The 17,813-nt window shown below is 34.4% G+C and overlaps 2 protein-coding genes across 2 annotated transcripts; one reads left to right on the forward strand and one right to left on the reverse strand.

Annotated features, from left to right (window-relative positions):
* Positions 1-592: 592 nt before the first annotated feature.
* Positions 593-4,582, reverse strand: LOC127850305 (uncharacterized). The gene is made up of 7 exons (XM_052383247.1): positions 4,561-4,582; positions 4,314-4,372; positions 2,625-2,862; positions 2,386-2,469; positions 1,618-1,731; positions 1,193-1,370; positions 593-875 (listed from the first exon to the last, which is right to left on the reverse strand). The coding sequence occupies exons 3-7, from the start codon at positions 2,826-2,828 to the stop codon at positions 775-777; spliced, it is 681 nt and encodes a 226-aa protein (XP_052239207.1). The 5' UTR covers positions 2,829-2,862; positions 4,314-4,372; positions 4,561-4,582; the 3' UTR covers positions 593-774.
* A 6,377-nt stretch (positions 4,583-10,959) lies between these two features.
* On the forward strand, positions 10,960-11,836 carry LOC127850306 (uncharacterized). The gene is made up of 2 exons (XM_052383248.1): positions 10,960-11,330; positions 11,570-11,836. Exons 1-2 carry the CDS (start codon positions 11,053-11,055, stop codon positions 11,679-11,681), a joined length of 390 nt encoding a protein of 129 aa, XP_052239208.1. The 5' UTR covers positions 10,960-11,052; the 3' UTR covers positions 11,682-11,836.
* Positions 11,837-17,813: the final 5,977 nt, after the last annotated feature.

The raw sequence follows: 17,813 nt of genomic DNA on the forward strand, positions 1-17,813 counted from the left end.
CATCGTTTGCCATCCAGTGGAAAACGATGTAAAATTTTACATCGTTTGCCACAGACGATGGCAAACGGTGGAGTATTGAAACAAAATGCCATCGTTTGCCATCCAGTGGAAAACGATGTAAAATTTTACATCGTTTGCCACAGACGATGGCAAACGGTGGAGTATTGAAACAAAATGCCATCGTTTGCCATCCAGTGGAAAACAATGTAAAATTTTACATCGTTTGCCACAGACGATGGCAAACAGTGGAGTACATAGACAAAATGCCACCGTTTGCCATCCAGTGGAAAACGGTGTAATATTTTACACCGTTTGCCACCGAAAATGGCAATTGGATGAAAAAGATGTACAATTAGAGAGTAAACAAGGCAAATGTTGACGCCGCACAACGGACCACGGACAAAAGGCGATCACAAAAGCTCACCATGAGCACGTTGTGCTCAGGTGAGCTAAAAAGGATAAATAAAATACAAAGTAGGTAAAGAAATATTGTATATATTTATAATATTTTTTCGTGTATACATGAATGAAAATATAAACAGGATGTGTTTGTGAAACACTGTGTCCCCCATGTATTTGACCTTAGGGATGACCTTCACCTTTCACCACTCAAAATATGCAGCTCCACGAGATACACATGCATGCCAAATATCAAGTTCCTATCTTCAATATGGCAAAAGTTAAAGTTTGACGCAAACAAACAAACAGACAGGGCAAAAACAATATGTCCCCTGTACAGACTGAGGGACATAAAAAAACACAGAAATATACATATTAATTATCATTTAAATTGTTTCTTGATGGCTTCAACAAGTGTCTTAACACGATGTTGATAGAGTCTTTTGAGCATGCTGGGAAACCCTCCATGATGCATTCTGAAAAACAAGCAAAAAAAAAACACACACTTAAAAAGACATTGTTGGGTCACTTGGTGTTTTCTTATTGTCCCAATATTTTTTAAACCTAGCTAAAGGCAAGTGTTTAAGTCCAGTTTTTTAGTCCATAAAATGTTAATTATTTAAGAACATGTTGCTTTACAATGGGATTTTTGAGCGAATACTGCCCTTATTGGTTGCTTATATTAAATATACATATTTTAAATGGCATTTGTTTGGGAAAAAAACATCATTAAAATACATAAAATAATCGTAACCTATAAGGTAACAATTTCATTTGCAAATGTGTATGTCACCTTGTAAAAAGGACAGTTTTTGCCTGTCTTCAATTTGTGGTCTTGCATCGCCACTGTTTCCCCTCTGACCACTTAGAGATCTTCCCTGCACCTCCTCCTTGTTGAACAGCATTCGGAACACCTTTGCTGTGGCCTTCTTGTAATTTTTGCACAGCGCAATTTCAGCCACTACTTGACTCTACAACAATAAAAAATGTGAAATGAGACCAGTAAAAACTAAGCACCCATTTTTTTTTAATCTGAACTGAATACAAAAGAAAACAATGTAATTATGAGATCTTTTTTTCCCTTTATTATTTAACTGCCTAGCATGTGTATTTTGTAGAACACCAAACACTAGAAAATATTTAAACTAGATATTTGCCAAATTTTACTTAAAATTTACATATAGAAGTGACTTTCCAAGACTATAAAAACACAAATACCTTGGTGTAACCTCGATATGTTCCAATAGAGGAAGCAGCACTAGCTGATGCTGATGCACTAGACATGGGGGTAGTCTGTAGTACATTGATTGTGCTGTTTGGAGATCCAACAGGCTATAATGCAACAAAATCAAATTAGTTAAGATAAAATAAGATATATAACAAGAAAAGACTGCAAGAGAGATTAACAAACCACATAACAAATATACTGCATACAAGATCATTGTTAAAACGGAACAACTGATGTACATGTCATTAAATAAGTGATTTGACCCTTAAGACTGTCTCGAGAAAATAACATGGCCTGTATCAAAACACTTCAAAAAGGGAGCTATTGTTGTGACCCACATGTCACCCTCAGCATGGGTAGATCTTTTTGTTAAGGTCTATTTCTCAGAATTGAGCAAAGATTTTCAGGTTAAATTTGGTATGCATGTCAAATATCAAAAGGGGAACAAATTTCACAAGGGCAGGCAGTGCTTTTTTTATTCTATAGCTGTAGCAGAAAACAGGCTACATCCCCTCAGATTTTTTTTATTCATGCCCCTTTCTCCTAAAATGAAACGTACATTTGGACATTTCATTCCCCTTTAAGTAACATTGCGTGCTTATTGTCCCCATTTTTTTCACACGCTATTTCCCAGCCCCCACCCCCATATATGAAGGCTCGGGTCTCTTCTCCTGAGCCTTAAAAAACCCTGGTATGTTTCATTTAGTTCTTTAAATAAAATTACCAATATACATAAAAGCAACATTGTTTATTGTTACCTTGCTGCTATCCTGTGTACCAGTATGCCTGGGTGTACTGCAAATGTTTGCCTGCTTCAGGTTCGCCAATTCAGTTTTAACAGACTGAAATAATACCAACATAATAATAACATTTACATAATCAATTTGATGTTTATCCCATGTAATTTTCCATTTTTAACTACATATACTTTAATGAAATTTAAATACATGTAACTATAGCAAACAAAAAACACACAAAAACAAATGGAAAAACTTACAGCTAAATCATCCCACATCTGTTTGCACCAATACTCTAGGCTGGTAACCGACGCTCTCAAACTAAACAACTCTTGCTGATGATTACAGCACTGGTATTGGTGTCTTTGGGAAAATCGTCTTGGCGTGACTGGAGGTGATGGTCGTGGAGAGGAAGTGGGCATACTAGTATTTTTTTTTACTGGAGTGTCAGCGAGTACTGCCATGCTTGTACTGAACAAACATCCAGTGTCCTCAAGCCTGAAGTATTTTGCAGAACAATAGACTAATTTCAATTAAAATGTTCATTTACTTAATTGTTACACAGTAATGGATATTATGACATTTACTGTTAACCAAACAATATTCGAAGAGCATACACATCATTTGGTGAATTAGAACTTTATTTGTGATAATTGATACATGGAAATTGATAAATAAAAAAAATCCATTCAGACATTCTGAGTCTAGGTTTGACGATTATGGTTCTGTTTTGGACTCAGAACCAATTTTTATGTCTAGGTATCCTTTCCCATAATGGTAAAAAGTTAAAGTTATATGTTAAACTGATCCTGTTGACATAAATGATCTGTTCATAATTGTTCATATTTTATTTATAGAATAAATTAGAGCAAAACAAAATATTTGGTTTGTTGATCAATAACTGAATCATAATGATAGTAATGGGAGCAAAACTACCAAAGTGGAGACTACCAGTCACTACCTGGAGTGAAATCAGGGTTCGACATTAACTTTTTTTACCGCAAGACCGTCGGACCAGCTCCTCTTAAAATGTACTAGCCCGAACCTGATGTCTACTAGACCACAAATGACATAGTTAATGAACACAATTGTGTCATGTAACTGTTTAATCAGGATTTATCAGTAAATAATAAGTGAACACCAGATTTTTTTTATGCATAGAGTAAAACAATAAAATAAACCATTTGTTTTGCTTTACTCCGTCAAATTCAATCCATGGGAACTGACTCGATTTTCCATCTAGGATAAAATTGACATTTTCGTGTTTCTTCATATTTACGTTTCGTGTCAGTTTAAGCGTCGGATTCTTTTTTATTAACTGATTTGTCGGACGAAAATCTGAACTTGAACAAAGCCATTCTTTAAATTACATTCTCTTGTCTGCTACGCAAAAATGTTTACATTGACGATACCGATTTTCGATAGAAGTCGTAAAATCATGCTCTACAGTTTTACGACACTGCAGAAAATCATTAATATTCATGACAACTTGACCAATCTAAACAAGCAATATCTGCAGGAAGCTCTTCTTTGCGTCTAAAAATAGCAATGAATCATGCGAATGCTCCGCGTTTATTTAAATACACTAGTTTTGTTTTAATGTAAATAACGGATACTAGAGTTATTTTACACATTAAAAAATAAAGGTTTTCACAGCATTCAGTTATAGTTATATGAATCAGTATAGATTTTTTTTTGTACGACCAGTCGGACAAGCTAGCCCGCAGTTTGACTAGCCCGACCACCGATCTTACTAGACAATGTCTGTCGGACGTGCCTTAGTGTCGAACCCTGGAAATAACAGGGCCAGGAAACTACTTGAAAGCAAAATAACCTGATACTGGTTAAAACATATTTTTCTTTTAATTGTAAGCTTTAAATTGTAAATAAAATAATATTTTGTGATAAATCATATATATTTTGCTTTTAAGTGCAATATATTACAATACCTAGGTGGTGATAAATCACATAGCGCTAAGTCTTCCGCCACTTGCTCTAATTTCTTCTGCTGAAAAGTCGCAAAAAAAAAATGGGATAAGAATCAATGTTTACTGGAAGGATTTTATAAAAAAAATAATATTACAAACAAAAATGATTCTTTGTGCAATCAGTTTAATTTGAATATAAAGTTTAATGCATATATATGCCATGTCTGTTCACGAAAGGGAGAATTTCAGAAATAAAAAAGCTGCTTACCTTTGTGCTGTTCAGTTGATCATCATCAACAATTATCTTCCTTTTCACAGCCTTTGGCTTTATAACTTTCGTCTTCGTTTGTGCCACCTACCAATAACAACACACACATAAAAAGGCATAAACAATGATAATAACACAGCTTATGTGCAAGGTTGTCAAGAATTATGGAAGATATACACATGTACCTGTTTCATAATTGGAAGAAATGTTTACAACTTTGCAACTAACGTGGTTTGTAGTCTAAAAGCAGTGATGAGTGCTAAAAATAGCCGAAAGAAAATTCAATTTTAATTCTATTTTAAACAACTTTTTACCAGCAGAAAGTAGCTTATTATATCACTACCAATGTATTGTACAGAAACTGATTGTTTGTAAACACAATTTACTTGGAAGACACTGTATATTGAGCTCAAAACAAGTTGTACTGTCTATTTGTTTATGGTAATGTCCAATAGAATACATATTGTTTTTTGATAACCTTTATAAAAAAATATTTAAAAATCGGTAATAATTACGGATCGTCAGCTTTTATGAGCCTTTACTTACGTTAATAAATTACATAAATGATAACAGAGATAACCAGATCAAGGATTAAAGTCGTAATCATTCTAATACACACTTTTTCACCCATTTAGTCAGGAGTTTTAATTTGTAAATAAATACAAAGTAAATCTGAAAGGTTGAAACGAAACTGTCTGTCCCAAAGTTGCAAAACATCGATTCTCAACCAAAATACAATAAAAATGCAACAATTACTACACGCGTACAAATTTCACATGGTGTATATATTACTTTGACAATAATATAAACCAGAACTTCGATATTTGACAACAAATTATATCCGATAATTACCGATTAACAATTTAAACTTTGTGAATTTTTTCTCAACGAAAGAGAGTCGCCATATTGCCTTAGTTATCAACATCAACCTGTTAAACATTCGCCGATTGGTCAATCGTAAAATATCAACCAATTAAACAACGCGTACTGTCAACATTCGGATCTAAAAAAAGACTGATCACGTGACGTGACAGTTGTTGTTTGCCTGCTTTAAAAAATACATTTATCATGATCGACTGAAATTATTAACTCTATGAACAGTATAGGTCCACTTATACATTAAATGCTTTTTGCGAACATGTTATGTATGAAAATCACTCGCAGCACACGTTTCACTGAGCAACTTACATTTGAATCTGGATCAGCATGCTCAACTGACTATGATTGCTCCTGTCGCCACCATCAATTTTTTGTTGTTGTTTAGCCTGAGGAATGCTTAATTCATCAAGAAGTCTTGTGAATATGTTTGTCTCCTTTAGAAGCATCTCAAATTCTTTCTTCTCACTTGCGTCTAAACGAAATAGGTGTGAACTAGAACTCTACATGTATTTTGCGTTTAAAATACCAATTTATATTCAAGCCTTATTTAAAAGCGCATTGCCATAATGCTCTGATGCCATCCTGCTAAGGGTGTGCACAAGTAAAACAATTGAATTTTATCTTAAGTAAAACGGAAAAAAGGCGTTAACAAACTAAACATATTTAAATTCTTACCTCCAATTTTAGCAATCACGGCATCATGTTTCCCAAAGCCTGGACATTTCACTGTCACGTTTTGTCCAACAGCATATGACTAATAATCGCTTCTGGGAAATACAATATTACTCAACTTCAAAACACTTCCACTAATAGGAACATCGTTGATCCAAATAAAAAGTCCAACTTGATCAGCCATTGCAGATTAGATTCCAAACACCCTTATAAAAACACCTGTGTACACTATGCTAAAATTGCGGCGAAGTTATGGAAAACGGGCGGGCTTATCAGTTGGCGAAAGGCTGCTCCTATTCAAACCATGTCACGTGATTTGGCAGCTTTCCAATGCAGCTGACCACTTGTGTTTAACAAGATAGGGACAGGATTGGGATGGGCAGTTAATTTACTAACTGAAGATTGAGTTTGTTTGCACAGTTAATTAGCGGGATATCGGTCTTCCGTCGACAGAACTTAGTAATGTAATTTAATTATTAATATAAAGTACTGACATTAATAATACCATCGCTGACTTTAAGAAGCATGTGTGTATCTACTTAACTGCACCTAGATCGGGATGTAAAATGGCAAGTGGTTCTGGAAACAATGCAGAGCAAACTCACAAGTAAGCAGCAAACGTACTTATAATAAAGTAAAATACAATGTGCTAGAATGTGTGATTTTTAACTTATATTAATTTTTTTTCTCTGTTAGGTTAAACAAAATGCAGTTAAATATGACTCGTACATTCGTCTCTTATGTTATGGGGGAAAAGGCGAAATGGAATCGTCATTTTGATGCACAGTTATAAAACCATCACCAATTTGAAACGATGAACGATCGACTGTAAATAGAACAGATATCCTGCGTCATTATCATATTTGTTAATATTTTAAATTAGTTATTTATTATGGCCAATACACGTCATAAATAAACATGATCGTTTTAGTTTCGACGAAGATACAATACACAACTGTCAGCTATCAGAAAAACAATGGGCGTGTCCAATCGAAGAGTGCGCGAAGATTCTAAGCCGAAAGCAAACTCTTGTTACACACCTGGCTTCAATACACAACATTTCCATAGGTGAGTGAATGTTAGATACTGGTTTATCCCATTATCAGACATGCATTAACTGTATAACACCCCATGAAATAGATCGACTAGCCTCTATCCCACCTTGTTGAATAAACCTGTCGCGTGCTATTTTTAGATTATTATTGGCTTTTTCCAAAAATTGGAGAATCTGCGTTTGTCAACTGCGGACGAACAAAATCGTCTAAAAATGCGATATTTGAACATTATTTATGCACAAATTTAAGAAATAAAATGATAAATGGAATATTATGTCAGTTTTGAATACAGATAAAGTTGATCATGCTCGGCGCGAACCATGGTTCGAATGATAAACTTGGTCTTTATCCGACACTCACATAATATTCTCTATTTCTACGGTACCGAAAAGACCTAATACAATTAATAACACTCGCTATGAAGACGGCCTTTTGTTCCTGGGAGTTTTTTTTAAAATGTTATCTGTGGCTAAATACCCACTCGTTTCAACTTTGTTTACTTGTTTATTTATAATTATATGCAACATACTCATACTAGTGCGATGTGATTGTGAATTTGTGATTTTTAACTCGCATATCATTAGACGGCGCACACCTCTGATACGTGAACGTGTCAAATGAAAACAATAAACAAATTCCGCACACTGTTCATAATCATATCGTGAGCTTTTCACGCACAAACAATAAAAATAAGTACTGTTCAATCCAACTTTGAAACTGTATGGTGTTAATGTAAACTACCTGCGAAATTCTGACATTATGTTCTTATTTTTTAATTAAGAACGATTTTGCCAAAATGAGGCGTCTTCTAAATTTCTCCAAGGCGAAAAATTTCATTTTTATCTAAACTGCTGATTTTCTTGCATTCTGGCATTATAAATTTTCTTAATACTCGCTGATTAACATGCAGATCAAATGGTTGTCGGTTTAGTTTCTTGAAGTATCATTACTTTAACATGGTGTTCTTTTCATTTTTGTTGTTGTTGATTTTGTTTCTTTGCTGTTCAACATGATAATACAATTTTATTTAAAAATTAGCATTGAGTGTTGCATTTAATTACATTTCAGTAAATTTACAGAAACGACAATACAAGCAGTATGAAAAAAATGATGAACTAAGCATGCCCAGAACAACTGCCTGGCGTTTAAAAAAGTAAGCACCAATGTTGTTGCCAATGTAAGCAGGGTAACCCGGTTTGCTTGTATTAAATTTATCATTATGCCATTTGATATTGAAATACATTAATGATAATAATTACCAAACACTTAACTCCTTTATAAAATTTTAATTGTGTTGGTTGTATACATTAAAATATGTGGCTTGTTTCGATTCGTGCATGGTTAAGCGATGCTCAATTATGAAAAATACAAATACTGTCAAACTCTACGCAGCTGTTATCCGATTTTGGAAGTCTGGAAGGATTTTTTATTTTTAACTGTTTCTTATCTATTGTAATTTAATGAACAAATATACATGAATGGACGTTTTTTATATGATTTGTACAATAATACTTAAAAATAACAATTAAAATTATAAATTTTAAATATAATGTTTGAATCAATCATCGGCACACATTGGTGATGATGGTGGGGATTTGATATCCAGCTATGCTCGGAATCAGTCAAATCTCTGCGCGGCGGTTGGAATACTGTATACGGGTGTTGACAGAGCAACAAACGCTGTAGCAAAGGCATTTATATTTGACCGATTATACGATATGGTGATTGCTTATTTTCTGACTGACTACTTTTCAGACCAGCGTAGCATTAGACTTGCGTAATGTGATGCGACTATTTAAATTTGTTGTAACGTTTCAGAAGAAGACATGACGACGAAACCGCTAGTCTGGTGCAAGACGAATCCAGTGACTATGAGACAAATGTAGAATCCAACCCAAACATTGATAGGGAATCAATAAAAGACAACATGTCTGAAGCTGGAAATTCACAAGATTATGATTCAACATCTACTTGCTCAAGTTTCGAATCGGATATGGATATTGAATCAGGCACAGACGATGAAGATGTTTTGCCAAAAAATGCATTTACCACTACAATGTGTGATGCACCGCTTTATGTTGTTCAATGCCCCGACTGCACACAGAGTCAGTACAGTTCTAAAATAACTAAACTAGAACATGAGTTGGTAGTACTAGCATTTGCTAGTCGCCACAATTTATCAGACACAGCTTTACAAGATTTGCTATCTCTTTTGAACCTCTATGTACCAGATAGTAGCCTTATCGATTGCAACATTTCTTTGCTTAAACAGAGATGTGGCTTTAACAAAGATTTCTTGAAATCATTTACATTCTGTAATGTATGTAAGAATACACTAGTCAAAGGCAGCGAAACATGCACAACACCTGCTTGCCCTGGAAAAACACCTACGGTGAAGAACAACAGCTTTTTCATGACTGGAGACTTAAAACTTCAGTTACAGGACATCCTTACCAAACCGGGAGTGTGGGACTCAATACAAGAAACATACTATCGTGAGGGTACGCCAAATATTACTGATGTGACTGACGGAGATAACTACAAACTGCTAAAACAATCTGGCAATTTTCTTAGTAATAATAATAATATAACCTTTACACTTTTTACTGATGGTGTACCACTCTTTAAAAGTTCTGGGGTGTCAATGTGGCCAGTGTACCTATTAATAAATGAAATACCTAGACACAAACATTTTAGAAAAAAAAATATGATTCTTTGGGGTGTGTGGCAAGGCATTGGCAAGCCTTCAATGACAATTTATCTGAAAGAATTCGTGAAAGATTTGGAACATTTACAGACAGAAGGATTTACATTTACAATAGATAAGAAAGAAATTAAAAGCAGAGCAAAGCTTATAATTGCAACAATGGATCTTCAGGCCCGATCATCAGTTCTCAAAATGACCCAATTTAACGGGGAGTTTCCGTGTGTGTTTTGTTATGACAAAGGTGTTCAAGTTAAGAGTGGTAAAGGACATTGCAAGATTTTCCCATACACAGAATCAAGGAATCTACGAACAAGTACTGGTATACGTGAAGATAGTAAACAGGCTCAAGAAAGTTGCACGACTGTCAATGGTTTTCAGGGACAAAGTGTGTTGCTGTTTTTGGATGGCTTTAAACTAAATATGAATATCGTTGTGGACTACATGCATGGCGTTCTCCTTGGCATAACTAAAAAGCTGCTGACATTTTGGTTTGATAACAAATATTCAGGTCATCTCTTTTATATTGGGCATTCAGTTCAAAAAGTTGACAAACGGCTTATGCAGCTAACACCACCACAAACAGTTCACAGACTTCCAAGAAGAATAAGTTCAACTTTAAAGCACTGGAAAGCTTCTGAACTAAGAGTTTGGCTTCTTTTTTACAGCATACCATGCCTTAAAGGAATTTTACCAGACATTTACCTCAAACATTTAAGTTTGTTAGTGGAAGGCATATATATCCTTCTCACTGAAGGAATGACATCAGCAGACATTGAAAGGGCAGAAATGTTGTTGGGGACATTTGTAAAAACTGCAGACTCTTTATATTTAAACAATATTATGGGTCTAAACATGCACAATCTGTTGCACATTAGTAAATGTGTTGCTAATTGGGGACCAATGTGGGCTTGGTCATGTTTTAGTTTTGAATCGTTCAATGGACAAATAAAAAAAACAATACATGGAACTGGAAATGTTTGCTTTCAAATATTTTGGATACTAATGGCTGAAAAACATATTGAAAATGTTGCACCAGCAATTCATAATCACCAAGTGCAAGAATTCATTAAATTTCAATTTAAAGAGAACACAAAAGACACATATCAACCATGTATAGTGAAAAGACAATACAAGCTTGAAGGGCATTTATTTGAAAACTTGAAAATACAAATCAATAAAATGGCAATGGGCATTGAATTGACACACTACAAACTTGTGAAGAAAATAGTTGTAAATGGTGTTAAAGTGTCAAGCAAAAGTTGTACCAAAGTAAAGAAGAGAAATTCGCATACTGTCATAGTCAGCGAAACCAGTGTCAACAAACGGTTTCTGGAGGTTGATTTCTTTCTTCAAAACACTGAAACGTCTACTGTTCTAGCAGTAGGGAGACAACTCAAAGTGAAAGAAAAGCTTCTTCAAGACAACGTGCCACATCTGCAGATTGTTGAATACTCTAGGTAAGGAACACTTATTGAAACAAAATATGATAGTGCTTGATTAGTTACTACTTGAGTTCAACAATTTCCCAATTACAAATTGCCAAAATGTTTCATTTCAAGGTACTATAGCAGTTAGAATCCCCAAAAGCGGAAATTTTATGAAAAAAAAGAAGTATAAAATAATATTCTGTCTATAAATGTCTTCAAAATGATATATAAATCATAACTGGAAAATGTATTTTGTAATTTTGTTTCAGTGCTGAACAAACAGTGGAAAAGGCAATTTACATTCAACAAGTACTGATGAGCTTTGAAGTAGAAGGCAGTAAAATAATTGCAGAATTTCCAAACTCTGTGGAAGGGGATTAGTTGTATCTGGTCTCTGTTGAGAGTTGTAATAATTATAATTCTTATTTAACTGAGCTTTGTGTGGTGAATGTATACCTCTATAGAAAGACATGTTGTGGGAGCTGATTATGTTATACCATTACCTATTTTACTATCTTTTCATTTAATCAATTATGTACCGGTATATAATTTATGTATTATGCATGTTTTACATCTAGAAATACAAAAATGTCCGTTTCTATTTGTCAATTTCACATATTCAATGTCATTTTATTAGATGAACATTCAATTTGAATAAAGAACTGTTTTTCACTTTCTGTTCTGAGAGAGCATTTTGTTTGAAAATGTTCTAAGTTTTTTTTCCACCGTTTGCCACTCAGTTTTTCTTGCAAAATTTTCTAAGAGCCATTTTCTCCTATTCAAAATGTACATTTTCCACTTCAAAAATAGACTAAGTCCAATTTTTCACCGTTTGCCATCAAATTTCCACCGTTTTACATCGAATGCCACTGTTGATTTCCATCGATTAGTGGAAAACGATGGCATTTCACCATTTTCCATCGTTTTCCATCAAATTTTCACCGTTTGCCACACTTTTACATGGCAAACGATGGCATTTGGTGGAAATCTGTGGCAAATCTAGAGACGGGTATGGCCCTTTGTATCTTGAAAAAATGCTTTTTACTATAGGCACTTTTGTGTCCGGAGCCATATCTTGGAAGTGCTTTGGCAGATTTCATTTAAACTTGGTATGAGTATATATATGCATAAGAGGATGATGCACGCCAAATGGCATTGTACACCATCTGTTAAAAACAGACTTATGGCCCTTTGTATCTTGAAAAAATGCTTTTTACCATAGGCATTTTTGTGACCGGAGCCATATCTTGGAAGTGCTTTGGCAGATTTCTTTGAAACTTGGTATGAATATAACCTTCCTTTGTCTTAGTTTTGTGTTATTGTCCTCCGTCCGTCCATCTATCATTATGTTCATCCGTCCAATTTGCACCCATCCGCAAACAAAGCATATGTTGCGGGGGATACTTTGGGCCTTTCAGGCCCTCTTGTTGGTTATAATTTATAATTTGTGTCCATGGGGGATGAGTGGCTGTGACATATTTAGTTCTGTATGATATGGACTGAAAGCGGCACATGATACATATTAACATTTGTTCTCTTTTTTTGTGTAAGAATTTTTTATTATATCCCCATTAACATTGGTAATGGGAGCTATATAGGAGTCACTTTGGCGGTCTTTCGGTTGGTCTGTCGGTTGGTTGCTCTGTCGGTCTGTCCCGAAACTTCATCCGATCTTCACCAAACTTGGTCACAATTTGTATGTAGATGATGTCTAGGTCATGTTTGAATATGGGTCATGCCGGGTCAAAAACTAGGTCGCGGGGACACTTAGTGTGTTTTAAACAGAAAGTTTAACCAGACCAAAACTTTAATATTTATCGTTAGATTTTAAAATTACTTGGTACATTTGTTCACCATCATGGGACGGTGTGTCGTGTGAAAAAAGTATGTCAATATCTCCAAGGTCAAGGTCACACCTGAAGTTCAAAGGACAAATGCTTTTCCGGGCCATAACTTTATCTTTTATTGTGAGATTTTAAAATCATTTGGCAAATTTGTTCACCATCATTAGACGGTGTGTCGCGTGAAAGAATTATGTCGATATCTCCAAGGTCAAGGTCACACTTTGAGTTCAATGATAAAAAAATGGCCTTAAATGAGCTTGTCAAGGCAATAACTATGTCGTTCATTGTGAGATTTTAAAATCATTTGGCACAGTTACTCATCATCAACGGACGGTGTGTCATGCAAAAGAATTACATCAATATCTCCAAGGTCACACTTTAAGCTCAAAGGTAAAAAATGGTCATAAATGAGCTTGTCCCGGCCATAACTATGTCATTCATTGTGAGATTTAAAAATAATTCAACACATTTATTCACCATCATTTGACAGTGTGTGGCGCGAAAGAATTACGTCGATATCTCAAAAGTCAAGGTCACACTTGGAGTTCAAAGGTCAAAAATGGCCATAAACGAGCTTATCCGGGCCATTACTATGTCGTTCATTGTGAGATTTAAAAATTATTTGGCACATTTGTTCACCATCATTGGAAGGTGTGTCGCAAGAAAAGAATTACGTCGATATCTTCAAGGTCAAGGTCACACTTTGAGTTCAAAGGTCAAAAAATGGCCATAAATGAGCTTGTCCGGCCATTACTATGTCATTCATTGTGAGAATTTAAAATCATATGGCACATTTGTTCACCATCATTGGACGGTGTGGCGGGCGAAAGAAGTATGTTGATATCTCCAAGGTCAAGGTCACACTTTGAGTTCGAAGGTAAAAAATTGCCATAAATGAGCTTGTCCGGGCCATAAGTTAACTATGTGGTTTATTTTAGATTACAAAATGACTTTGTACATTAATTTTGTTCACAGTCATTGGACCACGTGTCATGTGAAAGAATTCAAGAGTTCAAAGTCAAAATGGCTTTAAATGATAATTGCATAATAATTCTTTCAAATTGCCATAAATAAGATTCTCTTGTTTTGTGAAGACAGCATGCAAAATAGTCTGTGTCAATGCGGCACATGAGGGTATACATCACGTCTGTGACAAAACTCTAGTTTTGTTTGCAGATTTCAGTCTGAAATCCAACTTTTCTTTTACAACATTTATGCTTGAAATTGTTCAATCTATAAAAAACACACTTTTAGTTGGAAATTTTGTTATTGCCTCTTTCAAAAAGCACTTTTGATATTTAAACATTCAGACTGGAGGAGGATCTATGGTACATTGTTCTTTAGTGGTTCAATACAGAGTCAAGAAGGCACACTTCAACCACTAGTTAATAACAATCAGTGTTCTCCGTAACAAGGAAGATTTTAGGATGGCAAGTCTATTCATAATGACAAATTTTAAACTGAAACTGAAAGACACACTCAATTAACAATGCTTCATTGTTACTTCTTACTTTGAAAAGTATTTTTAGTATTACTAAGCATTGGTTAAAGAGGTTTGTATTTAGAAGATTCAATCCGCACTCTTATTATGCAATTTCAAACAAGCCCCACAATAAACTTTGCAAACAAATTGTAATTGACGGACATGTATATGTTAACATAAAATATATCAATGTGCTATGTTTTTTCCTAGATCATTAATTTTACGACAGTATAGTACTTGCATATAACTGCATATACAATTGTTATCATTTATGTCAATGGTTTTCATACCTAGATACAATAAATAATGTCCCTTTTGCCTTATAATAATGTCTTGAGCAAACGTTTTGGTTCAAATTGAAGTCATAAGTGAATTTTAACGAGTTAAAAATTTCACTGCAATGAACATTATAATTTCACCATTGGTAATAGGGCCTATATAGGAGTCACTTTGTCTGTCTGTCTGTCTGTCGGTCTGTCTGTCTGTCCAGAAATTTTGTCCAGACCATAACTATGTCATTTATTGTTAGATTTTAAAATGACTTGGTACATTTGTTCACCATCAAGGGACGGTGTGGTGCGCGAAAGAATTACGTCAATATGTCCAAGGCCAAGGTTATACTTTGAGTTCAAAAGTCAAATGCTTGTCCTGGCCATTACTTTGTTGTTCATTGTGAGATTTTAAAATAATTTGCCATAGGTGTTCACCATCAGCGGACGGTGTGTCCGAGAAAGAATTACGTCGATATCTTAAATGTCAAGGTCACACAGTTTGAGCTCAAAGGTAAAAGATGGCCATAAATGAGCTTGTCCGGGCCATTACTATGTCGTTCATTGCGAGATTTTAAAATCATTTTGCACATTTGTTCACCATCATTGGACAGTGTGTCGCGCCTAAGAATTGTGTGGATATCTCCAAGGCCAAGGTCAGTATACTTTAATGAAAAAATGATCTTGTCCGAGCCATAACTATATCAATGTTTTTTTTCAAAGTCATTGGACGGCGTGACATGGGAAAGAATTTAAGAATTAAAAGTTCAAAATGGCCATAAATGATAATGGCATAATTCTTAAAAATAGACTATTCCAGAATCGATAAATTGACCGCCGCCATATTGTCAGTCACGTGACTGTGCGCCATTACACTACTGCCAACTTCTGCGAGTCAGCGATTCCAAAAGCCAAAGACGTAGCGAATACCCGCTTCGCCGATGTCGGATAAATAAATTACTTAATGAATTATTTTCAGACGATTATCACATTTTTTGTCGTTAAATTGATTGTTTGAAGTTGAGATTGATTGTTACAATTAAAAAAATTAAAATGCTCTTGTGTGTTTCTTTTGTGTGTGTGTGTGTGTGTGTGTGTGTGTGTGTGTGTGTCTGTGTGTGTGTGTGTGTGTGTGTGTGTGTGTGTAAACAAGTGATAATCATCGGCGAAAATTTGCCGGTTCAGTCGCTCATATTATTTTGATTAGACATTTCACTTATTACTTGTTACAAACAATTCACGCATGTATTGTTGTGTTGATTTTAATAGCCGCAACATCAAGCAGATTATACTTATTAAAGATTCTTGCGCAATTAATTAACGCTTATTGTTTGAAATGGGTAAAACTCTATATACTAAAATCATAACATATTGTATTGAGTATGGTATTTTTGATACCCCTTCCATTATTTGTCTTGTTCTTACTGAAATCAGATATAAACAAATTGTTGTTTGGATTTAAATTTAATTTTGTGAGCTGGAATTATGTCTCATACAAAACCCCGAACTTTTGGGAGAGTGATATTGATCTTGACGATCTTTTAGGAGATCATATGGAAGATGAAGAGAAAGTGAATATATCTAGTTGAGTAGATTTTCATCTTTGGAATCATTTAACAGCTATAAAGCTAAAAATCTTAAAAAATGTTTTTTATAGGTTTTTGCAGTAACCCAAAACATATGGATAACGACGCTTGTTTATTCAATTAATCGAAACGAAACTCCGAAAAAAAAACGCCTCAAAATATTTCAAAAATATATTATTTAGTGCCAAAAGAATTTATTAATACATTTATTGGCATCTTAAAAAACGCGTCATAAGCATCAAAGTAAAGATTATCTGAAGACTGAAAGGCCGACAATTTGACACAACAAAGAGCTCTATGCATAAGCTGTATTTTTTTTTGCAGAAAAGCTTCAATAAATTACAATAGTAATACATCTAATTATAAAAATATAATTATGAATGGCATGAGTAAGTTAGTGTGATAAACACGTGAGTGATAGAAAGTGTAAGGGGGTGCTTTGAAAATAAACGTACTACAAAGCCCTATTTAAAGCGAAGTGCATGACAGTATTTACATGTAATTTTAATTTGATGGGTTTTGTACAAAGAATGACGCTATTGAGGAATATTAACATACAACTGAAAAACACAACTTCATATGATGCAAATTGAACTGTGTATTCGTGTATATTGAAAACTCGTTACTAGTGAGTATGAGTGGCAAATATCTAACATTTTAACACACATATATCTATATACATAATTTTTTTTAAACATTACTCCCGTTGGTGTCAAATGTAATTTCTGGTTTTTATGATGTCGTTCGTGCATTGCCGTAACATTAAATCTTCATACGAAATGACGTAGTTTTAATTAACTGATACCCGCTAAATACGTTAAATGTTATGTTTTTAGGTAAATTTTATAATTATCAAATACTTTTTTTCATAAATTAAACCAGGGATTAAATGGGCTAGTATCTTTACGGTGTACAATTTCTGATATTCTATATTGGACTTTTAATTTGTACAATATGTAACATATCTAATGTACGCAACTGTTAAGTATGTCAGAGGTAAAATATTAAACCAAATGACTGCTTAATACTAGCAGAAAGAGAAGACATGGTGGCATCATCAATTGTGTTTAATGACCAGACTGTCATCTGCCACCCAGTGTGGTTTATGACACCCCGCGATGACACCATGTTGTTAGTTAAGTCTGGATTAGATCTGATCAAAACGAGATAATCGGATTATGCAGAACAAACGGGCAATTCAACACTGGAATGCAAAGGATTACGCGATTTAAAGATTGATGCAAATAACCAAATGATAAATATTGCATTTAATTTAATTGAATGTTTTTTTTAATGTGTCAACGTGTTTATTTTCCTAGACAAATACCTAA

Source organism: Dreissena polymorpha, chromosome 11, assembly GCF_020536995.1.
Source record: "Dreissena polymorpha isolate Duluth1 chromosome 11, UMN_Dpol_1.0, whole genome shotgun sequence".
Classification (NCBI taxonomy): Eukaryota; Metazoa; Mollusca; class Bivalvia; order Myida; family Dreissenidae; genus Dreissena; species Dreissena polymorpha.

Excerpts from the sequence above, each read along its gene's own strand:
- LOC127850305 (XM_052383247.1), bottom strand. The coding sequence starts at position 2,828 with ATGGCAGTACTCGCTGACACTCCAGTAAAAAAAAATACTAGTATGCCC. Across the intron at positions 1,371-1,617 it reads CATATCGAGGTTACACCAAG|AGTCAAGTAGTGGCTGAAAT; the intron begins GTATTTGTGTTT and ends TTATTGTTGTAG. Across the intron at positions 876-1,192 it reads AAAACTGTCCTTTTTACAAG|AATGCATCATGGAGGGTTTC; the intron begins GTGACATACACA and ends CTTGTTTTTCAG.
- LOC127850306 (XM_052383248.1), top strand. The coding sequence starts at position 11,053 with ATGGCAATGGGCATTGAATTGACACACTACAAACTTGTGAAGAAAATA. Across the intron at positions 11,331-11,569 it reads CAGATTGTTGAATACTCTAG|TGCTGAACAAACAGTGGAAA; the intron begins GTAAGGAACACT and ends ATTTTGTTTCAG.